The 25416-nt window shown below is 50.5% G+C and overlaps 1 protein-coding gene across 1 annotated transcript; it reads left to right on the top strand.

Moving 5' to 3' along the window:
- Window positions 1–25416, top strand: Atp1a2 (ATPase Na+/K+ transporting subunit alpha 2). Its single transcript, XM_040738299.1, is given in 24 exon segments — window positions 1–146; window positions 4978–5082; window positions 5343–5402; window positions 7442–7645; window positions 8084–8197; window positions 8431–8565; window positions 9354–9471; window positions 11317–11585; window positions 12406–12604; window positions 12718–12827; window positions 13011–13145; window positions 13879–14068; window positions 14183–14358; window positions 18211–18347; window positions 18864–18972; window positions 18974–19015; window positions 19098–19266; window positions 19448–19602; window positions 19948–20071; window positions 20252–20397; window positions 20588–20718; window positions 22219–22320; window positions 22477–22568; window positions 23640–25416. Coding segments are annotated over 24 exon segments (3063 nt in total). The 5' UTR covers window positions 1–134; the 3' UTR covers window positions 23669–25416.

The raw sequence follows: 25416 nt of genomic DNA on the forward strand, positions 1-25416 counted from the left end.
TTAAAGCTACCCTGTTGCTCAGGCTGTCTCTGTCTGTCTGCCAGGGTCTCCAGCTGGCCCAGACAGGCGCTGTGGTCTTGGGATCCTCCTGGTGACCTTTTCAGCCTAGGTCCCCTCAGCCACTCTACCCCAAGATGGGTCGTGGGGTGAGTATCCCCAAAGATCAGGGGTCACTCTCTGGAGGGTGAGGAAGACGATGGAGAAAGGGTGGGGTGGGTATGGGCTGTGGAGGGAGAGATGCTGACTGAGTGGGATGGTTTGAACTTGGAACTAGTCTCCCAACTGCACGAGCGTGTGGATTCCACAGTGCTAGCCCAAGTACTGCCCTCTTCTGCAGCCACGCTGGCCTCCCCTCTCCTCCTCTCCCACACTCCCAGAATCCACTCAAGCGCCCTTCTAGATCTCTGCGCTCTGTCCCCTCATCTCTTCTCCCAAGCTCCTCCTTGCTTCTCAGCTGAAGGGACGGTTGGCATTGTCAGTTCTCTGCTGCCCTCGCTACCCACTGAAAATGTCTACTCCTCTGAGATCCTAGCCAGAGAGGACAGGGCCAGCCTGGGGTTGCGAAGCAGCTGTGGAACACCCCACTTCCAGAGCCACCAAGCAGTTTGCTACGCTAACTCCAAGAGCCTTCCCTACATGCCCGTGCCAGCTGGGAGGGAGAGCAGGGATCTATCCCCAGCCCTCACCCCAGCACCCCTCTGGATGTCCCCAGAAACACTGTCCTCGGCTCCTGGCCATAGGCTTTGGGGATCTTTCCAAAGGCTGGTGAGAACTGCCGTGCCCACGGCATCCCGAAGCAATGGGTTTGCCAATGAAAAGATTAATGGCCATGTCTGTGTGAGCAAGGACAAGGTTTCCAATTCTTGGAAATGAAATTCCCATATGAAGAAAAGTGACCCAATCCCTTTACACACTGTGCTTGGCCGCTTTCCTTTTGTGGAATGCTGGCGAAATAGGGCACGGAGGGAAAGGGCTTGACAAGGCATTGCAAAGTGTGAGGGAGACAGTGCCACGGGGTGCTGTGCGCCAATTTCTGGACCCAAGGAGGAGTCAGGCAAGGACATGTTATTGCTCTCAACTCAACAGCTGGAAAAACTCTGAGCCTGGCCACCAGGTTTCCAGAGTTAGGGCGGGAGCTGGAAATAGAAGAGTACTGTGCTTGCATAAACGTGTGTGTCTGTGTGTGTGTGTACATGTGTATATGTGTCCACAGTCTCGAACCCCTGTGTTCCCAGTAAGCTGGGAGTGCTGCAGACATTCATGAGTGAATTCACACCATGTTTCAGCAGATGAATTTGCAAATTAACAGCCTTTGGGCATTTAGGGGCATAGATGGAGTGAGGGTGAGGGCTGTGAGCCCACCCTTAGGAGCTATCTATGGGCAATGGTTTTCCCTGAGGAAGTGGTCATAGTCATAGGAAGGCATCCTGTCCTGGGACCTTCAGCAATATCTTGGTATCTCCTGCTCCCCATAGAAAGGGAAGAAGGTTCAGCTGAGGTGCAGAACCTCTGAGAGGCCAGGGCCAAGCAGGTCAGGCAAGACCCACCTCCATCTGAGAGGAGAGAGAGAGGATACTTCCCCACCCCCACTCTACCTTACAGCCAGGTGGACTTAGCTCACAGCGTTCTTTCTACTTGAAAAGCTATTTGAGTGGGGCAGTGATAGCCCATGCCTTTAATCCCAGCACTCAGGAGGCAGAGGCAGGCGGATCTCTGTGAGTTCGAGGCCAGCCTTGTCTACAGAGTGAGTTCCAGAACAGGCTCCAAAGCAAAACAGAGAAACCCTGTCTCAAAGGAAAGGAAAGCAATTTGACCTTGAATTCCATTCTGAGCCCCCCCAGCACCCTTGCTGGGTCCATAACCTGTGTCGGCCAGCGATGCCACTGCTGCTCTGCTCTCCTTGGTCTGAAGAGCTGGCTTAAGGTTGGGATCTTAAGCTTGGGAGCTCGGAGTCCTACCCACCAGGGCAGCCCTGCAGAACACAAGCTCCCGTGTTCCCCCCTTCTCCCCCTCCACTCCGTGGTCTGCCTCAACTCCACTCCAGCCGTCACTACGTGGCTGTGAAAGGCAGCGAGGGAGCTGAGGGAAGAAATCACGCTGGTGGGAGGGAGCCAGAGGCTGAGGTGGGGGTGGGGGAGCGTTGGCTGATTTCCAGCTACCCCCACTCTGTCCCCGACTCTGGCTTTCTCAAAAAGAACTCTCTGTTCTCCTTTAGCATTCAAGACCCAAAGAGAGGGACTTGTGCTCGGGGAGGGAGGGAAGAGCAGAGGGGGAGAAGGGGGTCCCCGCTTCCTCTTTCTTTCTTCTCTGGGCAGCCACTGGCCCCAAATCTCGGCAGGCTCCTGGCTGTGGAGCCTGAGATCCTTGCCAGGGCAGGAGGAGGGGGGAGGGCAGTGCTCCCAAGCTTTGCACTTAAGGGAGAACAGGGCTGGGGGCGGGGGCATCACATGGAGCTGTTTAGCTCAGCCACAACTCAACATACCAACATGCAAGAGCCAGTGCATTTTTCCGCCAGAAACATGCATTTGTTTATTTGTTTGAGACAGGATCTCACTACGGAGCCCAGGATGGATTTCCAATCCTCCTGCCCCCCACCTCCTGAATTGTGGGAATACAGGTGTGCAGGCCACCACTCCCAGCTCCAGAAGAGGCCATTTGGTCCTCATTTTCATGTATGCCAAATGTGTAAAGATTTCTCTGGGCTCTGTCCCTTGGCCCCCAACGCTTGTCTTTCCCGGAGGGAGGCTCCCATCCCTGAAGCCCCCAAGGATCACACTGTCCAGATTGCTTTCTTGCATTTGGTCCTTTTGTGGTTTCCCATCCTATACTCAGCCCTGCCTCACCAAAGAGACTAAAACCTTTCAGTCCACCCAATAAATGAAGCCTCTCACATGACCTGGGCAAGCGGGGGGGGGGGGCGTAGAATACATCTGAATCCTTCTCTACCCTGCCAATGGCCACTTCAGTCTCCCCAGGATGCTTGGCTTTCAGAAGATCAAGACCAGACTGGATTCATAGGTGTTTCAGATAGAGAAGAGAGCACGATGTATTGGTCACCTTTTCTAAACCGAGAGTGTCTGAACAACACAGCCACCAAGGGCACACCTCCTTCTATCCAGGTCCTTGAATCCTGGAACAAGTACCCATCATATTTCGTTGTATCCTCCATCCCTCTCCTTGTTCCTGATTTCACTGGCAGAATTCTGTTACTCACGGTACCAAGTTTATGGTATCTTATGACCATGGCAGCTGTCATATTCCTCAGGATCTGCTTTAACTCTGATGGGTAAAAATACATTATCCCGGAGCATTTAGGACTTAGGGTGACACAGCCCCATGCTAGAGAAAAGGGAGGTCCACGCTGATAGACATCTTCCCAAGTCCACGGAAGGAACCCTACCAGCATGTCAGCTGTGGCCCTGGAGGTAGTGAGGAAGCTATGCGCCACTCCAACAACGCAGAGGGAGGGACCCTGTCCGTGTACCGGGGTAGAAGATGAGTGAGCACTTCCTCTGCTTTCCACTACCTTCTCAGTCAGCTGAAAAGTTGCCAAAAAAAACCTACTAAAATGAACCCCACCCCCCAAATGCACAATCTTGAAAAACAAAACAAACAAAAAGCACACAGGCTAATGTTTCTACCAGGTACCTATTCTTTATGGAAAACATCAGTCATAAGCATGGCATAGAAAAACCCACGTCTATAAGCCAGGATAGCCTTCAGGGTCCATAGAAAGGCCAGAGACTTAGCAATCCCCTGTATCCTGAGGGAGATGGAGAGCCATGGAGGGAGATGACAGTATTTTTCACACTATCCATACATAACCCCCTGGCCTTTCCTAGCCCTCAGCTAACCCATTCCTCCAAGACTGCCTCCATCTGAATGAAGAATCCCCACCATCTCCTTCAAGAAGCTTCTATGAGACCCCGAAAGCCAGCAGTAACCCTGAAGAGAAGAGCAAACGGGGACCTCAAAGACACTATTAAAAACACCCAGCTAACCAGATGTAGTGGCACACGCTTTTAATCCCAGCACTCTCGAGGTAGAGGCAGTTGGAGGTCTGTGAGTTCGAAGCCAGCCTGGTCTACAAAGTGAGTTCCAGGACAGCCAGGGCTGTTACAAGGAGAAACCCTGTCTTGAAAACAAACAAGCAAACAAATAAATAGATAAATAAGTAAAACAAAATATTCAGCAAAACCTTGACAGAAGCCCAAGACTGACCCTGCCTTTATATGACTTCATTGACTCTTATATACATTTCTTTTTCTTTCACTTTTATTTTTGTGTTTTTCAAGACAGGCTTTCTTTGTGTAGCTCTGACTGTCCTCGAACTCACTCTGTAGGCCAGGCTGGTCTTGAACTCACAGAGATCCACCTGCCCCTGCCTCCCAAGTGCTGGGATTAAAGGCGTGCACCGCTGCACCACCCCTTTGCATTTCTTGACAAAGGGAACTCAGCTATGCTTTGGGGTTTCGAGTTCTGTGAGTTGCCTTTGTCCAGTCCCAGGTAAGCCAGCCCAGCAGGCTGGTGAGGGCTCCCAGCATACTCTGGGCTCCCATTTTATAGACATACTTGAACCTGTCACCATTAGCTTCTTCTAGTCTATACCCATTCCATTCCCACAACCAAGCCTGCTTCTCTTGGCTTCCCGGGACTCCTCTCTAAAACAGGCAAAGACATTCCTACAGGATACCCTACCCATCGACACAATCCCTGTCCAATCCCAGGATTCTCTCAAATAACACAGAATCGTGCTTTTCAAAATGTGCATGTTTTCTTTATTTTTTTGGCAGAATCCTGTATCACATAGTAAACAGATAAAAGTTCAAATGTGGGGGTCCTCACGGCTCTGCCTGGGCTCTTCCACCTCTTGCTCCCCGGCCACCCTGCTTCCCGTGCTGGGACACCTTCAATGGCTGGTGGGAACGGGCTCCAGCCAGTGCCCCTGATCATCTGTGCCCTACCTTCCTGTTGCAGGCAGGGCGTGAGTACTCGCCTGCCGCCACCACTGCGGAGAATGGGGGTGGCAAGAAGAAACAGAAAGAGAAGGAGCTCGATGAGCTGAAGAAGGAGGTTGCCATGGTAAGGACCACGGTGCTTTCAGCAGGGCCATGAAGGAACAGCTCTGCTCTGACAGTCACACGCCAGCAGCCACGGGCATCCAAAGAAGCTTTGTACACAGGCCCACGCTCCTCACTTAATCCTGTGCCCCCTGTGTGCGCCCAGCCTCCCTTCCCAAAGGGTCTCCATCCAGTGTGCACCCAGCCTCCCTTCCCAAAGGGTTTCCATCCAGTGTGCGCCCAGCCTCCCTTCCCAAAGTGTCTTCATTTCTCCTTCCCCAGGATGACCACAAGCTGTCCTTGGATGAGCTGGGCCGAAAATACCAAGTGGATCTGTCCAAGGTAAGTGAGCCATGAGTGAGAGAGGCAGGCAGCTTCAGGTGGGAGAGCCTCAACCCTAGAACACAGCACTCTGCAGGTGAGGGAAGCAGCCCAGAGATGAGAGACTTATCTGAGGTCATGGGGTTAGTTGTGGCACCGTCAGAAACAGACTTTGGACCCCCTGCGTCCCCCCTCTTTCCCTGTGATTCTGGAAGTTAGAATCCCTTCAAACCCAGGGCTCAGACCCTGGCAAGGCTCTGTTGTCTGCCTCAAGCAATTGCTTGCGATGACAGACATGGACCAGCAAAGCGACTCACCCTGTTATGACAGCATTTGCTGGTTCCCCGTGCATCAGTGACTCTGTGATCAGGTGCAGGGTGGCCGTTTCTTTAATCCTCACCCGAGCTCTGTCAGGCGTGGTCAGCCTGTTCACTAAAGCAAGGAGAATCAGAAAGGGAGATTTACTTGCTGAATTTGTACCCAGGCCGATGCTCCTTGCTTAATCCTGTGCCCCAAAGTGTGCTCAGACTCCTTCCTTCCCCCTGTCTCCATGATGAGCGCCTCTTGTCCTTGGATGAGCTAGGTTATATAAATAAACACAGACCATAGCCAGACTGCCAAACCCATCATTTAAAAATGTTTTACATTGTTCCTCAAAGCTAGGTGCACTGGCATGCCCCTGTGACCCCAGCTACTCAGGAGGCTGAGGTGGAAAGATTGCTAGTTCAAGGTTAGAGTGGACAGCTTAGAGTCCCCGTCACAAAATGAAATCAAAGAGGGCTATGCATGTAGTTCAATGACAGAGTGCCGTGCAGCTTGTGTGATGCCCTAAATTCAATCCTTAGTTAAAAAAAGAAACAAATCTTCCAAGTGCTATGGTGGTCAACAATTAAAGACCATCCTAGACAAAATATTGAAATCCTGCCTCCAACAAAGGAAAACACTGTAAAGCCAGTCACAACTTCAAGTTCAAGGCCAACTTGTGCTATAAAGTCACTTCCAAGGTAGAACAGTACTCTGTATTACAAAACAAAACAAACAAACAAACAAAAAAAACTACTGTGCTAATACCCCTGGCACACTCCCTTTTGTCTGTCTTTCTAAGCTGCTATGCTCCCATTCTTTTTTGTTGTTGTTGTGTTGTTTTGTTTTTTTCTGAGGCAGCTTTGGAGTCTGTCCTGGAACTCACTCTGTAGATCAGACTGGCCTCGAACTCACAGAGATCCACCTGCCTCTGCCTCCCGAGTGCTGGGATTAGAGGTGTGCGCCACCAACGCCTGGCTATGCTCTCATTCTTTAATGCTACTTTATTTTCTATGACTGTGCAGGTTTCCTCTTTAGATTGTGAGTGGGGCTTTGTTGATTGTGCCTGTCTCTAGATCCTTCCCAGTGCTGGGCACGGAGTCGGAGCTCAGTGCTCATGTATTAAATAGGTGAATGAATGACATGGAGGTCAGCAACAAGTGGATCCTCCTCAAAGTTTAAAAACAAAAACCACACAAACAGAATTCCAGTGCAATCTAGTAAGCACCACTCTAGAATCAAGCATGGGGGGGGGCTACCTGGATCCTGAAAGAAGCCTTTGGTCTAGCCTGGAGCATAAAGAATAGTGAGCTTGGCTAGGCTTTCTTTGGAAAGAGATAGGTGGTTGCCAAAGTCGAGTGACACTAAGGGTCGAGGCTGTGGAGGTGGGGATGGGTGGAGGGGGTGTGTGCTTTCCCTGGAGCCCTGGTGAAAGGAAGGATCTGCAGGAAGAGACGAGGGTGGTCTGACGAGGAATCTTTCTGGTGTGCTTATGCTTGCTGTCCCAACAAAAACATGTTTCAACCCAAGAATAACCGTAGGTGGAGCCACAGCGAGAGTCCTTTCTAGCCTCAAGGCCCAAGTCCCGTTTCTAGACACCAGTTCCTCTGTGTGGTCCCTGCTGATGTTCTCACCTCTTCCAGTCACAGGATAGTTTCCCCCCACCAGCTGGACATTATGCTCCAGGATGCTGAGAGATGTGGTGAGGGTCGGGTTTGTTCTGAACACCCGCTCCTACACCTTTTCTCACTCCCCAGGGCCTCACTAACCAGCGAGCTCAGGACATTCTGGCTCGGGATGGACCCAATGCCCTCACGCCACCCCCCACAACTCCTGAGTGGGTCAAGTTCTGTCGTCAGCTTTTTGGGGGTTTCTCTATCCTTCTGTGGATCGGGGCCCTCCTCTGCTTCCTAGCCTATGGTATCCTGGCCGCCATGGAGGACGAACCATCCAATGATAACGTAAGCCACGCACACAACCCCTGGACCAATCAGCCCACGGCTCTGCCCTCCAACTCTGAACCCTAAGTAAGGTGAAGGGGAGGGCTCAGGGGACAAGATCACAGTCCCAGTGCCGCAGGATGGAGAGAGGTGAGGCTTCTGTACATACCTGTGGAGCACCCTCCAGCACATGCAGTCAGTGATGAGAGAGTTCCTCCATACTCATTCCACTAAAAGGGGCTGGTCCGTATGCTTGGAACTATACTCCTAGAAAAGCCTCAGTCATGGGAACTCACTTCTTTGCTTCTTCCATGCTAGGAGAGTGGGCTGGAAGACTGGGGGAGGCTGGAGAGAAAGACAAACTGTCATTCTCATGTCTGGGCTCAGATGAAGGCTGGGGATCCCACATAGGATGACTCCTCCCAAGTGACAGCCACCCCAACTCTTTCTCCTTACCAGTTATACCTAGGGATCGTGTTAGCAGCTGTAGTCATCGTCACCGGCTGCTTCTCCTACTACCAGGAAGCCAAGAGCTCCAAGATCATGGACTCCTTCAAGAACATGGTGCCTCAGGTAGCTGCCAGGGACTGGCTCCATCCAGCTTGGGGCATAAGGTTTCTGAGATGGCTCACCTCTTACAGTCCTGAGGTAGAAGAAAGATGGGCATACAACAGCCCTCCACACCAGAACCAAGCTTTACTGCTGAAGCTGTGGGGGTTTCTTCTCCTCCTTTGGAGCGGGAACGGCAGATTGGAGAGCAAAGGTGGAAACAAACATTTCATGAGGTGCTCCTGGCCTTTCCACAGCAAGCTCTGGTCATCCGGGAGGGAGAGAAGATGCAGATCAACGCAGAGGAGGTGGTGGTGGGAGACCTGGTGGAAGTGAAGGGTGGAGACCGCGTCCCTGCTGACCTCCGGATCATCTCTTCCCACGGCTGCAAGGTGAGCAGACCGGTCAAGAGAGGCCCTTTTTAAAGCTTAAAAGAAACCCAATTGCAAACATCAAGGTCTCCCCATACCTCCCAACCCAACCCCCTTCCAGTATATGATAGATAGCTACCTGCTACCTCTGTGGATCTGTGTTAGGAATGCTCTATGCCCTGGGATTTCTTTGACCTAGCCACTTTATAGCCATTGTGCATGGAATAACATTTATGTAACAGAAGCCTTACATACTCTATCCAGTTTCACTCTGAAAGATTCCAGACCAGCCCAGGCTACAGCGAGCCCCAGATGATACATAAATAAAAATTTAAGGAAGTTCAGATGAAGGAGCTGGGTCTTCACACCTGTAATCTTAGCACTCTGCAGGCAGAGGGTGGAGGCAGGAGGTTGGGGAGTTCAAAGTCAGCCCAGCCTGGCTACACAGAGAGGTGTCTGGAAAAAGATGATGTAATTATGAAGGCTGCCCAGGAGGCAGCGTTTTCATAGACTGCCTTGTCGGTGGTGCTTCTGGAGTTGTGCCATGCAAGGATCTTGTTTACAGGTGAACAAACGGAGGCCTTGTGGGTTAAGTAAATAACCCAAAGACACAAAAGTCAGGGACAGTCAGTCATCCACAACAAGGAAGAAGCAATAGCTGAGTAATGCCATAAATATGTGATGAGGGCAAGAGTAATTTTGTCCCTCTTGTCATGAAGATTGAGGGTGGTTGGATCTGGCTCAGGAGACAGCCGTGTGCACACAGCGCTGCTGCCGCCAGGCTGATGACTACACCCCTTCTTCCTCAGGTGGATAACTCGTCCCTAACAGGGGAGTCAGAGCCCCAGACCCGTTCCCCCGAGTTCACCCATGAGAATCCGCTGGAGACCCGAAATATCTGTTTCTTCTCTACCAACTGCGTGGAAGGTGAGAAGCTAGCCTCCCAAGAGCGCTCCTCACCCCAGCACAGTGCGGGGAAGGGTCTGACTTCCAAAGCTATACTTACTTTGCAAAAAACTCTGTATATAAAGGGCATTAAGGGAACAGGGCCCTGAGCATGGCAGAAATAGTCATCTCTGGAGAGCAGGGCATTGGCCAAGGGCTGACTGACTCTATTAGAAGTCATCTCTCCCAGAGAAGCTCTCTGTTCTGTCCATCCCCGGACTGAAAGCCTTCTGCAAAACTTTCAGACGGTGGTCAGGATGTGTCCCACACACAGTCTTGACTCTTAGAATGAGGAGAGTCCACGCAGTGTCTTCTGGGTCTGTGGTTCTGGACCAGTTTCTTCCTTCCTCAGCTCGTGATTAGAAACCAGAGGCTCAGTCTGGGTCAGGAAAACTTTCCGGTGAAAATCAGGCCCCCTCCAGGCTGCATCATCCTCTAGGTCACGATGAGAAGAAAATTCTCATAGTGTGCTGTCTGTCCTGGCTGTTCCATCTTGGTTCTGGGTTCTAGCTATGAACCCTGGTGGCGAATGAGAGCTCTGGGGTCTGTTCTCACATAAGAATAGGAGTCTAAGCATGACTGCAACCCGTACTCTGTGGTCCAGCTAGGTAGCTCAGGCAGGGTGGGCTCTGGGAAGGAGTCTGTGGGCAGGAGATGGCAAGAGAGAAGCTTCCTAGACCACGGACTTCTCACATGGTGACAAAGAATGGCTTCTTGCATCCATACTTTTCTTTCCCTCATCCTCTCTCCTCCATATATTGGTTCTTTGGGCTTGGTTCCCTCCTTCAGAGGATTGGAATTACAATAAAAATCACTACACATTAAGTTTCCTAAATTTTTAATGTACTAAGATTCTGATTTATCATACATTTCCCATAACTGAATGTATTTGAAAGGTCAGATAAGGTGTTTGTACCGCTTATTCAGCAGCTAGCTCCAAAGAGAGGAGAGGGTATGAACGGAAGCCGCACTTGTTGTGTGCCTGCTATGAGACAGACACTAGTCAGAGGGCTTCACAAAGTCATCCCATTTGACTACTGGCTCCTAGGTAGAAGTTCAAACCCAGATTCGGACGACTTCAACATGCATGCTGCTCGCACACACCGCGCTTCCTTTCCCTAAGACCCCTGTAATGTCACACATGATGAATGATTGATTACCTAACAGCCTTTATAAAGATTCATACCTAACATCGGGATCTTTTTTAATTAAAAATCTCTCGTAACTATTAGTGTGTGTGTGTGTGTGTGTGTGCGCGCGCGTGCACACTCATACCACAGTGCACATGTAAAGGACCTGCAGGACCTGGTTCTTCTCTTCCACCATGTGGGTCTTGGAGACTGAACTCAGGTCATCGGGAATAGCGGGTAGGGTAGCGCCCTTACACACTGAACTATCTTGCTGGCCCAAGAAAATCTTAAACCCAACCCCTTCCCCCAAAATCAATAAGTACTTTCCTTCTGTTTATAACATGCTCTTGAAAAATGCCTAGTGTAAGATTGATTGCTGAAATATTGCAGGCAATTTTTATTTCATTTATTGAATCTCTTCAATTTGAGCTTTAGTATTACTTGCAAGATGTCTTCTCAGGCACAAATAGAAAAAAAATTGTGACTGTATTAAATCTGAGATTGATGATCTATGCGGGGGGGGGAGGAGGGGCATGGAGGGTGGGGGGTGTAAGCTCAGTTTCCTAAAAGTAGCCTCCAGGGTTAGAGTCTTTGTCTTATTTACTCTGTGATGGTTTTATTTCCTTAGCGAATACGATGAGATTTCAGCCATCAGTAAGCCCAGGACACTTATCCTCTGTCCTTCCCTCTATTGCAGGCACTGCCAGGGGCATTGTGATCGCCACAGGTGACAGGACAGTGATGGGCCGCATAGCCACCCTCGCCTCTGGCCTAGAGGTGGGGCAGACACCCATAGCCATGGAAATTGAGCACTTCATCCAGCTAATCACAGGAGTGGCAGTGTTCCTGGGGGTCTCTTTCTTCGTGCTGTCCCTCATCCTGGGCTACAGCTGGCTGGAGGCAGTCATCTTCCTCATTGGCATCATCGTAGCCAACGTGCCTGAAGGGCTTTTGGCCACTGTCACTGTGAGTGGATCGGGCTGAAGCGCCACCAGTGCCCTTGTCCTTGTCCTTCCCATTTGATACAAACGCAGTTGCTCATTCCTTCTCAGCAATGTTCTTCCCTTCAAGTCCCTGCAGTCACATAGCAGACGCTGTACACAGAAACTGTTTAATGTGAGCCTTGGAGTTCTAAGTTGAAAATTGGGGGTTGAACTGCATCTGAGCATTCAGTTTCTCTTTGGGGGCTTGTTATGGTCATGATTCTCACCATCTGTGTGCTTGTCTCCTGATGCAGTCTGGGGTTCATCCTGTCTCACTTGCTATGAAGACACTTTCAAAGGTCATCAGTGACTAACTAGCAAATCGAGTGACATTTCTCAGCTCCCATCCTTAACTCTGCTGCTGAAATGGATATGTCTGTCTACCCTCTCACACTCTGTCCTTCAGCAGCTACTGGGATGTGTCACCATCCTGGTTCTCCTGTCCTGTGTCCTCACAGAAACTCAATGGCTGTCAAGCCCCAGACCCTGTTTTCCTCTTTGTTGCCCACAAAGGAATCCATTTTCTCCCACAGCTTCTGTTGTCCCGTCTGCGTAGGTGGCTCTCACATCTTGTGTCTGCTATGGACTTATATGTTCAAACTCTCTGCTGGGCATTTACTACAAATACACCTAGGAACCAGCTCAATGTGCCCAGTGTTGAACTGGCACTGTTTACTGCTGGTCCCACCCAATATTATTTGTGAGTAGTATTAACAAAAAAGAAATAGAGCTCCAGGAAAGGAATGGCCATGGACACCTGTCACTCTAGACCGGGACCTTTTTATTCTCCTGCTGTGTACCAGGTGTGCCTGACGCTGACAGCCAAGCGCATGGCTCGGAAGAATTGCCTGGTGAAGAACCTGGAGGCGGTGGAGACCCTGGGCTCCACATCCACCATCTGCTCGGACAAGACGGGCACCCTCACCCAGAACCGCATGACAGTGGCCCACATGTGGTTTGACAACCAGATCCACGAGGCTGACACCACTGAGGATCAGTCGGGTGATTGGGTGCTCCAGTAAGGGTGAAGGGAAGTGGCTAGTGCTGAGAAGAGGGAGAATAGGGGGTGAAAACGCTCAACCGGGGAGCCAAGCGTCTCCCTTGTTTTTTCCCAGGGGCCACTTTTGACAAGCGCTCCCCGACGTGGACAGCCCTGTCTCGGATTGCTGGTCTCTGCAATCGTGCTGTCTTCAAGGCCGGGCAGGAGAACATCTCTGTGTCTAAGGTAAGGGTCAGTCAGTGAGTGCAGACACAGAGGAATGTCTCCAAAGTCCCCTTGCTGATGCCCAGATTTCCCTCTCCCATCCTGTAGCTGCCTTTGGTGACCTCAACTGATGCCCTGTCTCTCCCATCCTCCACTCCCTTCCCTCCTGCCACTGTGACACTGAATTCCATTTTCTTCTGGCAGCGGGACACAGCTGGTGATGCCTCTGAGTCAGCTCTGCTCAAATGCATTGAGTTGTCCTGTGGCTCAGTGAGGAAGATGAGGGACAGGAACCCTAAGGTGGCAGAAATTCCCTTCAACTCTACCAACAAATATCAGGTCTGACTGGGATGCTGGGACACATAAAGAAAAAGGGATAAAAATGGGAAGAGTAAGAGAACAGAGACTCAATAGGAGAAAAAGAGTCAACAGAGATTCAACAGAAAGAAGGGATGGGAATCAGAGGACTGTGTGCTCTCTCCTGCCTCACTCGCAGGACAAATGACCTGGCTGCATGTGTGCTTGCCATCATCCTCTGACTGGCAAACCTTACTAAATGCCACCTGTCACCGACTCCTCTCCTCTTCCAATAGCCCCCATTTCCATCCACTGGCAATGGTCCTCCAATACTGCCATCCACATAACTAAAGCACACTCCCATAATTCCCCTACTGTATCCTTCAGTGTTTAGGCACCTGTTAATGCCAAGAATAGTCTCAGCTCTACTCTGCTTGCACCATGGAGGTAAAGTCCCTGGGTCACTGGGGAATTTGGGTTGGGGGGTGCTAATGAAAGCCATCCAACCAACCCTTAACACAACACCTGTCCCAAATGATCCTAATAATTATTTGTCGAATGAATCACTGTTCTATGGGAGTGACTCTCAGATTTAGTACTTGGGACTATAAGCGAACACCCTCCACGCATAGTTTCTCCTTTGTTGACACCCTTTGGTGGATTAGAGTTATGTTATTAAGGAACGTAAGAGTTATATTATTCCTTCTCAGAAGCTGCTTCCTGTCAGACCCACCATAGGTATGTCTCCCCTGTGACTGCCCTTTCTCCTCTCCAGCTGTCCATCCATGAGAGAGAAGACAGCCCCCAGAGCCATGTGCTGGTGATGAAAGGAGCCCCAGAGCGCATCCTGGACCGATGCTCTACCATCCTGGTGCAGGGCAAGGAGATCCCTCTGGACAAGGAGATGCAAGATGCCTTCCAAAACGCCTACATGGAGCTGGGAGGACTTGGGGAGCGCGTGCTAGGTGAGGGTGTAGAAACCGGAGCTGAGCCTTGGCAGCGTCTCTAGCATGAGGGGTCCTGGAGGCGACCAGGAAGCCACTCTGCTGCTCTCACTCCTCCTTCCTGCTCCTCCTCAGGCTTCTGTCAGCTGAATCTGCCCTCTGGAAAGTTTCCTCGCGGCTTCAAATTTGACACGGATGAGCTGAACTTTCCTACAGAGAAGCTCTGTTTTGTGGGGCTCATGTCTATGATTGACCCACCCAGGGCAGCTGTGCCAGATGCTGTGGGCAAGTGCCGAAGTGCGGGCATCAAGGTATCGGCCTCCTTCCCATCCCCCTCCTGTGTCCTTGTGTGTCTGACCACCTGCCAGAGGCCAAGGCACCGCAGCAGCTGTGTCCTGAGGAGACACGGGCTCCTGGTGGCCTTCTTCCCACTGACACAGAGAAACGGTCCATCTGCAGGGAAAGGTCCGTGCCTAGTGAGAGCGCTTGCTTCTTCCCTCTGCCCCTCCCCCCACGCCTGTCATCTATTCCAGCTCACTGCCCGACCTGCATGTGCACCCCTCCCTTCCCATTCTCAGCACTCCCATCATGGCTGCTTGGTTATTTGACTGCCCAACTGCTCAGTCTACCCATTGGGCTTAGGGACTAGTAAACTCTCGTCTGCCCCAACGGGCTTTCCTTACCACTCCATATTCTCCCCACTCCCCCACGACTCCCCACTGAGTTCTTGTCCCACCACAACCGCTTCTCACTGAATACTCTAGCTCATTTGTTTGGCACCTTCTTCATCCAGCAAATGTTTATTGTTTACCAACTGTGCATTGGGCACCATGCAAGGTGCCAAGTTATTTAATAAGCCAACCAGCCATCCAGGAACTCAGTCCCCTATTTCCAAGATGGGTCCCCGACATCCTCTTTTTCTGGTCACCAATTCTGGTGCCATCTGTTGCTCTTCTTTTTTTGAACAATGCAGCTCAACCTGCTCCCTGAGAGCCAGGTCTTTGCAGCCCACTGGGCCTGGCCTCCACATCTCAAGATCTTTCACGGGGCCAGATGCTTCTAAGCATATCAAAGAACAGTCTTGAGTTGAGGTCAACAGGCGATGGTGGTGCACACTTTCAATCCCAGCACTCAGGAGGCAAAGGCAGGCAAACCTCTGTGAGTTTGAGGCCAGCCTGGTCTACAAAGCTACACAGAGAAACCCTGTCTTGAAAAACCAAAACCAAAGAGTTGAGGTCATTGAGTATCTATTGGTCAGATGCCCCAATGATAAGTTATTTTAATTTTTTATATGCATCAGACACTGCTCTAAACACTAAGCATGGCGGCCTTCTGGGTAAGCGCAAGTATCTTCCCTATTACAGAGAGAGAAACTGAGGCACAGGATAGCAAGCCCAAGACCTCATAGTAAGTTGTAAAGCCAGAGTTTGAAACAAGGCAGTCTGTTTCTTAACCACTACACCAGAAGACTTGGTGCCATGTATGCGTGTAACAACCACTCAGAATGAAAAATAGGCATCATTACTCCCACTGCAATACACAAACACATAGAAACTCAGAGTTGGTAAATACTTTCCCCAAAATAGAACTGTTGGTAAGAGGCAAACTGGGAATACGAAGCACAGTTGGCTTGTCTGGAAGCCACACTCCTTCTTTCTGCCCAGTCAGGTGCCTCTCAGCACGATGAGAAATAGCAAAGGCTGGGCAAGGCCTCTATGGAAAAATCACCCGGGAGCTGTTAATTCTGCCTCTGAGAACTAGACAGGGTTTAATAGAAGGGATGATATTTGACCTGGGCCTTGAAGGCTGAAGAGGATTCAGCAGGCTATAAAGGAAAGGAGGGCATGGCACGATCAGGGAACAGTTAGTACCCGGATGCCCACACTATCAGGAGGTGGAGGTGTACAGGTCAACCGGGGAGACACGACGGGAGAGCACTGGGAATTGGGGCTGAAACATCGGGTCAAGGCCAGCTGGAAGGATTTCCTTAAAGCTATATCTGTCGACTTGAGCCTTATCCTGTGTGCCACAGGCGGCCACAATTGTCACAGACATAACTTTAAGGCTACCTATTATAGGAGGGACTAGATTTGGGGAAAAGCTGACGTCCGGAACAGGGAGACAGATTAGAAGGTGCACAATCGTCCAAGCAAGGGATGAGGATCTAAGCACAGAGACAAGGGCAGCGAAGACACATAGTTGCATTTGAGAAGCATTTTTGAGAACTTGGTGAGCAAGCTGGGCATAGGGTGGGAAGATATGGGAGAGAACAGGACAGAGTGAATAGAGCAGATGGTATCTAAGAGGAGAGGCGCTGGAGGGGGGATGCAGGGAGTACAGACAGGAGTGCAGCATGGACCTTACTGTTAAAGTATGTGTAAGAAACACACACACACACACACACACACATATGGCGGGGGGGGGGCTATCTATTGAGGGACAGTTGTAAAAGATGAACAGGACTGGAGATTTAAATCTTATTAGCACATGGCTACAAATTGAAGACTTATCAGAATATTTTATTATATTGTTCAGGAAGCAAAGAGGAGTCAAGGGAAGGGTGAAGAATGAAAGCCTGGCTTCACCACCATTTCTGGGGAAGGGGAGAAAGAGAAGCCAGTGGGGGTGGGTAGGACGCGGCTACCATTTATTGAGTGTCTACAGAATGCTAGCCTGGAATGGTGTGGCTCACTCCCTCCATTGTGCTGAAATAGAAAATCGTCTTGTCTAAGGTCCAACAGTTGGTGAAGGTCATTGTTCAAACTTAGGTTCCTGTCCAAAGACAGCACTTACTCCTCTCTGCGAGGCTCCTTTCTGCCACCCTGAGGAGGCTTTAAAGAGTGTACAGCAGGGTAGGGGTACAACTGGGGCAGAAATAAAGGAGGTGCAGAAACCAAGGGAGTGAAAGGCTTCAAAGCCGAGAGAGTCGAGGCCAGCGAGGTTTGCCAAGACACTTGTTTTTCAATAGGAGGCACTTTGAGGGTGGTTTCAGGTTGATAATGAGGGGGGAGAGAAGGCAGCCAGTGGGGCCTGAAGAGGTGTCTTGCCTCAGGTCTGCGGGACTTCTTCCACAAGCCCACATATGCAGATCTGTCCTCAGCCAGTTTCGGTCACTTTACGCTGGCAATAGCCTCTTCCCACCCCACCCCATCTACCCTGCAAGAGTAAAGAACTTTGATTATTGCGGCCAAGGCTAAGGCCTTCTCCCCGTACCATGCAGGGCTGTTGGAAGCCGGTGAGCATGGCAGCAGTTGGACACTGTCTCCATCTTAGCCCTACTCTATCCAACCACACTGCTGCACTGCTCACTTGAGACACTGGGAAATCAAACCTTCGCTCAGGGTTCCTGTGACCTTGAAGAGATCTCCTCCACTATATTCAAAGGGAGCCGTTAAAGGTTGGAGAGGTGGCCCAGCAGTTAACAGCACTCACTGGCTGCTCTTTCAGAGGACTCACATGGCAGCTCACACCGTTCACGGTATTCGATGCCCTCTTCTGGTCTCCAAGGGCGCCAGACACATATGTGGTACAGGGACATACAGACAGACAGAGCATAAAATAATAAAAGGAAGAGGAGGGAAGGGGAGGAGCTGTGAAGGGATGTACCCATCCCGCTCTGACTGCCTCGTTTCCCACATATCCAAACTCCTAAAGAAATTTCCCAGACAACCCAGGCATGGTCATATATGCTTGTAACCCCAGCACTTGACAGGCACGAGCAAGAGGACCCTGCAAGTTTGAGGTCAGCTTGGGCTACATACCTCAAGATCTTGTCCCAGAAGGAGTAGAGGAAACACAAAGACAGAGACAGAGAAAGAGGGACAGAGAGAGAGAAAGGAGACAGGATTAGGGAGACCACACAGGCTCTCCTCTGCCAAGGGACCCTCACTAACCCATCAACCTGCTGTGATGTTTTGGCCATGTAAATAGGCTCCCTCTCATCCTCCGAACCCTGCACCCAACACAGTCTGTCACTGTCTCTTGCCCTTACCACCAAACCTACACACACTCGCACACACACGCACATGCACACACACCTACCTCCATTTTTCTGCCTGGGATTCACCAACCTCAGACATCTACTAGTCTAACTACGGGATTTGGGGAAAGGAATGAGAGGGGGAACTCAGTACTGCTTTCTTTTTGTGTCTTCTTCCTATCAGGTGATCATGGTGACTGGGGACCACCCCATCACAGCCAAGGCCATTGCCAAAGGTGTGGGCATTATATCAGAGGGTAACGAGACTGTGGAGGACATTGCAGCCCGGCTCAACATTCCTGTGAGTCAAGTCAATCCCAGGTAAGGCCTTTACAAAGACTCTGTTCCTGGCCCACAACTCCTTTCCCACAGAAGCCCTCAGGGTCCCTTGGGATATCTGGACAGCATCTCTGGAACCCTTAGACTAAAATCTTTCCCTGGCCAGCCCAATGGCCATTTCCCCATTCCCCAGACAAGTTTGTGTCCAGCCTGTACCACTGATGAGCTGTGTAACCTTGGAAACATCTTTACAGTCCTCAACTTCCATTTTCTCAGTTATGAAATTAAGATGCTGTCCACATGACAGGGTTGCTATAGGGATGAGATATGCCTAGCAAACAGCACTTACACTTGTGTGGTACTGCATGGGGGAGGATGTGGTATTGTCTTCTCTCAGAGAAGTAGTGGAACTCAGCTTCACAGAAGAGGGCACGAAAGCAATAGCAGAGTCCCACCTCACAGAGGAACTAAGGCACGGGGGGAGGGGGAGGGGGCGGGGAGGGGCAGCAGGACTGGCATGAGTGTGGATGGTCAGCTGTCTCTGCCTCTACCCTCCAGAGAAGCCAAAGCATGTGTAGTGCATGGGTCGGACCTGAAGGACATGACGTCAGAGCAGCTGGATGAGATCCTCAGGGACCACACGGAGATTGTGTTTGCCCGGACCTCCCCCCCAGCAGAAGCTCATCATTGTAGAGGGGTGTCAGAGGCAGGTGAGCAAGACAGCAAGGAGCAAAGTCAGGGGCAGGCGGGCAAGGACTTTGTCCTCAAACGCCTTCGGTGCCTTCCCCGCAGGGAGCCATTGTAGCAGTGACAGGTGACGGGGTGAACGACTCCCCTGCGCTGAAGAAGGCAGACATCGGCATTGCCATGGGCATCTCTGGCTCTGATGTCTCTAAGCAGGCAGCTGACATGATCCTTCTCGACGACAACTTTGCCTCTATCGTGACAGGCGTTGAGGAGGGTGAGGAAGCTGTGTGACATCCAGGATGTCTGAAGCCAGACCTTTCGCTTCCTCTGATTCTCACACTAGGATTCAGCTTTAAACCTTCCCCTTTGAAAAATGAGCAGCCACACATATCTCAGGGCCTGGGGTGGGGAAGAGTTCCTCTAACCTCCCTGATGCCCTCGGACCCTCTCCACAGGCCGTCTGATCTTTGACAACTTGAAGAAGTCCATCGCGTACACCCTGACCAGCAACATCCCTGAGATCACCCCCTTCCTGCTGTTCATCATTGCCAACATCCCGCTGCCCCTGGGCACTGTGACCATCCTCTGCATCGACCTGGGCACGGACATGGTGAGGCCAGAGGGTGGAGTACAGTCAGACCAGGCAATCACACAGAACAGGGGCAGGATGAGCAGCAGACAGAGGAGCTGCGCCAGGGCATCTGACCAGACCCCAACCAAGAAACAGCAGATAAGCCCAGGCCTGGAGGAAAACAGGAAGTTTCTCCCCACCACCCTGTAATATCAGGGATTGAACCCAGGACTCGCTCATGCTAAGCAAGCGCTCCGCCCCTGAGCTATGCCCCTAGTGATAATGGGATGTACTGCATTCTGTTGACTCTTCACTGAGCAGTTGCTGCTCTTGTTTCCCAGAGCTCTTCAGACACCTTCTCCTCCCCATGTCCTCTGTACACAGGTTCCCGCGATCTCATTAGCATACGAGGCAGCTGAGAGCGACATCATGAAGCGGCAGCCGAGAAACTCCCAGACTGATAAGCTGGTGAACGAGAGGCTTATCAGCATGGCTTATGGACAGATTGGTGCGCCCAGCCTGGGGCTTGGGAGGGTCCCCAAAAGCTTCTAATGCCGGAGAGAGATGAGTGAAGTGGAAAGAGTCCAGCTCCCTGAGAGCCAGAGACTTCCATCTCTGTTCCCAGGGGTGGCCCCTTCCTGCCTCTTTCCCTACTCAGACCCCACCTTCTGTTTATAACCACTTCCAGGCATGATCCAGGCTCTGGGTGGCTTCTTCACCTACTTTGTGATACTGGCAGAGAACGGGTTTCTGCCATCACGGCTGCTGGGCATCCGTCTCGACTGGGATGATCGGACTACCAACGACCTGGAGGACAGCTATGGACAAGAGTGGGTGAGCCAGGCTGTGTAAATGTGATGTAAATGAGAAGGGTTGGGGCCCAAGGCAGGAATTGGCCAGGAGCAAGCCAGGAGCAGAAGATGGGTTAAGTGCCGAGTTTAACAGCTGCCTAGAGTGTGCTGTTTACTGGTCCTGTCCGTCCCTTCCCTCACACTTTACCTCCGCCTGCCTGCCTCCTGCCCAGACCTACGAGCAGCGGAAGGTGGTGGAGTTCACATGCCATACAGCCTTCTTTGCCAGCATCGTGGTCGTGCAGTGGGCTGACCTCATCATCTGCAAGACCCGCCGCAACTCAGTCTTCCAGCAGGGCATGAAGTGAGTGCCCACCACTGCTAGTTCCTACCACCCAGAGTCCTCTAGACGTGGTCACCCTACAGGCCAGGATTCCAACACCAGATTACCTCTGCTCCCAGACCTCAGGTTTTCTAAGGATAAGGTGTCTGTTTGTAATAACCTAGATACTTATCCATAGCCAGGTTTGAAGCACACACACACACACACACACACACACACACACACACACACACACACACGAGAATGAGGACAGAATGGCGAGACCCTTTCTACTGAATTCTAACATTGCTCCTAAAGTAACCTTGTCATGGCTTCCTACCTTCATGGCCATCTCCCCTGTTTTCCTCTCACCCTCTTCCTCTTCCATTCCCTATTTGAGCGGCACCTGGCCATATCCTTTGCCCAGTTCTAAACCCACGGTCAGGGCTCGTGTACGCCACACCAACATTTGGCTCTTGACCTACAGTTCTGCATCTGCCCAGGGGTACCGTGTGCCAGGCAGTGAATTAAGTACCTCACTCCAATCCCACAACAACTCTTCCAAGGTGGGTTTGACTGTACCCTCCGTGGGCAAGGAACCCCCAAGGTCAGCTGATAAGGTCATAAGGTCCTTCAGCTGCCCAGGGCCTTCCAGGTCAATCTCCACCCCACACTGTAGGAGCTCATCTGTTAAACATCTGGAACCTCATTTGCTGGTGATTTTAACACAGATGGCATACTGAAGGAGCCAGGCTGATTTCTTTTTTGTATTTATTTTTCCTGCCAGAAACAAAGGCAACTATTCCCCAAATGAAATTTGTCCCAGAAAAATCTAAGAAATTAGGCACAGTCCTGTACCAGATACTTACAGGGCAGCATATGAGTGACACAGGAAAGTGGAGATGAAACCAAACTGATTAACTCAGTCAAATAAGAGGCAAATAAGAAAGAATCAACATGACCATGACTAAGAGAAAGGAAGAAGTATTGATACTCACAAGCCGCCTTGCCAGAGGTAGCCTCAGTGTGCCTGGATCTCACCTTCTGTCCTTGGGCAGTTGAAAGTCCTCAGAGATACCGCTCAGCAGTAATTCAAAAAGCCATGTGAACCAGGCACTTGCAAGAAACTGCCAGGTTTTCTAGGCCATCCTTAGGCCCAAGAAGACAGTGATGGTGTGTTAATCTAGTTCTGCTGGGAATCCATGAATATTTATAATAAATTTTAATGTATTCATCACTTACTACAAAAATCATTTACAATGTGGGTTGTGTGGAAGAAAACAATGAGATATCCCTACATCCTCTTTAAACATTGTCTGATGCATTATGTAGCCAAAAAACTTGTCTTTTTATGCTTATTGTATATAAAAAAGAAATGTGAGACTCTAAGAAATTAAGCACTCTTTAAATCCCCTCCCAAAGTCAGAAAGGTCTGATTCCAGAAACCCATCCCCCACATTTCACTCTCTCTCTGGGCACTCCCCCTGTCTTCACCCCACCCTCACCCCCATGCTAACTGCCTTCTTTACTTTGCCTTTCCAGGAACAAGATCCTGATTTTTGGGCTCCTAGAAGAGACAGCCTTGGCTGCCTTCCTGTCTTACTGTCCAGGCATGGGGGTGGCCCTCCGAATGTACCCACTCAAGTGAGTGTCTCTTCAGGTGACCAAGGGAGTGGTAGGAATGGAGAAATCTGTTGGGATCCCTTTTGGGGATCCCGGCTCTCTAATTCACTTTGGTTCTACTTTTGTGACATGGTGTCTGCCTCTGAGGTCCCTGATGCTTCCCTCCATTGTTTTCAGGGTCACTTGGTGGTTCTGTGCCTTTCCCTACAGTCTCCTCATCTTCATCTACGATGAAGTCCGAAAGCTCATCCTGAGGCGGTACCCTGGGGGTAAGCACTTCCTCTTTGCAGACAGTTCTGACCCTAAGGTCCCAAAAGCCCTGAAAAAGCCCACCCTAGTCCTTTCCTTTTAGATCCTATATCCCACCTAGATTAACATGGTTCTTCAAGGCCTCCACCTTCCTCTAGAACAGTGGTTCTCAACCTTCCTAAGGCTGTGACCCTTTAATATAGTCCCTCATGGTGTAGTGACCCTCCCAATCATAACATCATTTTCATTGCTACTTTGCAACTATAACTGTTACTGTTGTGAATCATAATGTAAATACCTGACATGCAAGATACCTGATGTGTGACCCCTGTAAAACGTTTGTTCAACCCGCCAAAGGGGTCCTGACCCATAGGCTGAGAACCACTGCTCTAGGATCACAGACCATCGGATTAGAAGGGCCCTTCAAGGTTATCTAATCACTCCTCATTTGCTGATAAAAAGATGCACGGAGATGATTTATTCACGTAGGATCACAAGGCAAGCAATAGCAATGGCTGAGATGACTTATTCACTTAGGATCATAAGGAATAGCAATGGCACCCGGACCCTCCTAGTTCTCAGGCATCAACCCAGGGTTTGTTTATTTTCCCTGGAAACATTTCTGATCAATTGCTGGGTTGAAATGGATGACCTGCAAGTCACCCACAGTCCATGAACAGTGTTTGGGTTGAGTGGCCCAATATTTTAGATGCATGGTTTTCTAATGGACCCAGCATCTAAAACTTCTGTGTTTTCACATAAAACCTGAAATCTGGTTCCTAAAACAAATAGAAAGGGCTGTAGTCCTCGACTACACTTCTTCCTAGCACCAGTGGGACAGCTGTTTCCTTAGATGCCTGCTACCTGGGGAGCCCAGAAGACATTTTCAGCATCTACTGAATGAAACAGGCTTGTCCCCTCCCTCCCCTTTAAAAACATACAGCCCACCCCCAAGGTGAGGGTTTGTCTCTTCTCCCTGCCCTATTCCCCAAGGTTCTCCTTCCCTTGACCTCAGCTACTCAAGCCCTCGGGGTTGATCTTTTGCTTCCTTTCATGCTCCTGCGGCAACCTTTATCCCATCTCTCTAACAGGCTGGGTGGAGAAGGAGACTTACTACTGAGCTCACTGGAAAAAGGAAGAATGGGAGAGATGGGGTGCTCTGGAGGTGTTGCTGGGGTGGTGGAGGAAAGGGCTGGAAAAATCTGGGGTGGTATTTGGGGGGAAAATTTGAGGGAGACAGAATGAGGCAGCTGAGTGAACTAAGTTGGCAGGTTTGGGTAAATAAACTTGAGGTAACTGTTCCATAGGTCCAACTGTGAACCCTCGGTGTATGTCGGGGCCCCCTCCTCAGATCCCTCTCACCCCACCCCACCATGCTCTCTCCTTTCCCCGAAGCACTGAGGGTCACCCCGCCTACCCTGTGTCCCAGTCTCACCTGCCTTCTTCAAACAGATCAACACCCACAGTTAATTCTGTCTAATCCAGAAGGAAGTCCTCTCAGGCGGCCAAGTGTTCACACCTCTGGCTTTATGCCTCTTCCCATTCTTGCCTTCCTAGGCTTCCCCTGTTCCTCCCGTCAGACCTTGAAAACACAGAGTTCTCCTTCTGTGAGTCCCAGAGCCTGAAGCCAGAAAGGGAAGCTGGTTGGGGAGGTTAGGAGTGTCTCCCAGCCAAGGCCAGTCAGGAACCTAGCGAGGAGAGCTGGGCTGGCAAGGAGAGATTGGGGCGAGCTGGCTGAAGGAGACAAAGGAAGGAAAGGAAGGCAGTGAACACAAGTTTGTCCCTTGAGTCTCCAGGTAGGTGGTGTGGGCTTTGGCTCTGTGTCCTGCCTTTGTAGGCTGACACTCAGCAAATCAGATTCCCATCTGGTCAGACTAGCAGCAGGGGCAAGACCAGAAGGCAGTGGTCCTCTTTGTCCACAAGACTCAGGTTTCACAGAAGGTCCAGCTATCTCAACCACGTGCTCTTGGGAACACCCCTCTCTTCAGAATCATTTCTTAAGCTCATCATGCTGTTCTGAGACCCCCAGTCCCCGGCCCCCCTCTCCCACTCAGTCCCCTTCATGCCTATCCTGCCGAACCCGTGTCATTTCCCATATTGCCTAGCTGGTCCTAGAAAAGGATGTCAGAAACTTTAGACACGAGAGAAAATCCGAAGAGAATCTGCCTTTGACCTCTCAGATGGCAGGGCCGCCGCTCCCAGCAAGTGCCCACTTCTCTTGAGACAGGAAGCTGGCTCCAGGTTCCTATGGAATAGAGTTGTCTTACTCCCTTCTCGCCTAACATTTTTGCTCTGGGGGCAGCTGCCCATTCTCTCAGCCTGGCCTAGAAAGCATGGGATAGCTGGACCTAGATGAGTGAGGCAAGCAATCGAGAAAGACTGCAAGAAAATTGGAAGGCCTAGGGTGGAGCCATGGAGGACAAGACAAGCATTAGGCCAGGCCCAAAGACCCCCAAGGGCTACTGTCTCATTGCAGTGGACCTTGGCTCTATCATAAGTCACGGCCTTGGGCTGGAAGTCTAAACAGGACACCATATTTATTTGGGCCTGATTAATTTGAGGTCATTGGCTTTGAACAAAAGTTTACCTTTGCACGATCAATAAAGAAGTTACTTGGTCAGTAAATTAAGAGCATAAACAGTATTGCTAGGAGTGGCATATTTAGTCTGCCTCCAAGTATGCTTTTCAGGCACTTTAGAAGTCTCCCTTTAGAATCGGCAAGTGCATAGGTTAATGATCATCAGTCCTGATATATTTGGTAAAGGAATATCTACAAGATCCTTACTGGTGACCCTCTGTAAGACTTTAGCTTGAGGTACTACATATGTACTTGAAAATAATAAAGTTGCATTTCTTTATGAAAAAAGA

This window comes from Mesocricetus auratus, unplaced genomic scaffold (assembly GCF_017639785.1).
Source record: "Mesocricetus auratus isolate SY011 unplaced genomic scaffold, BCM_Maur_2.0 Super-Scaffold_100676, whole genome shotgun sequence".
NCBI classification, from domain to species: domain Eukaryota; kingdom Metazoa; phylum Chordata; class Mammalia; order Rodentia; family Cricetidae; genus Mesocricetus; species Mesocricetus auratus.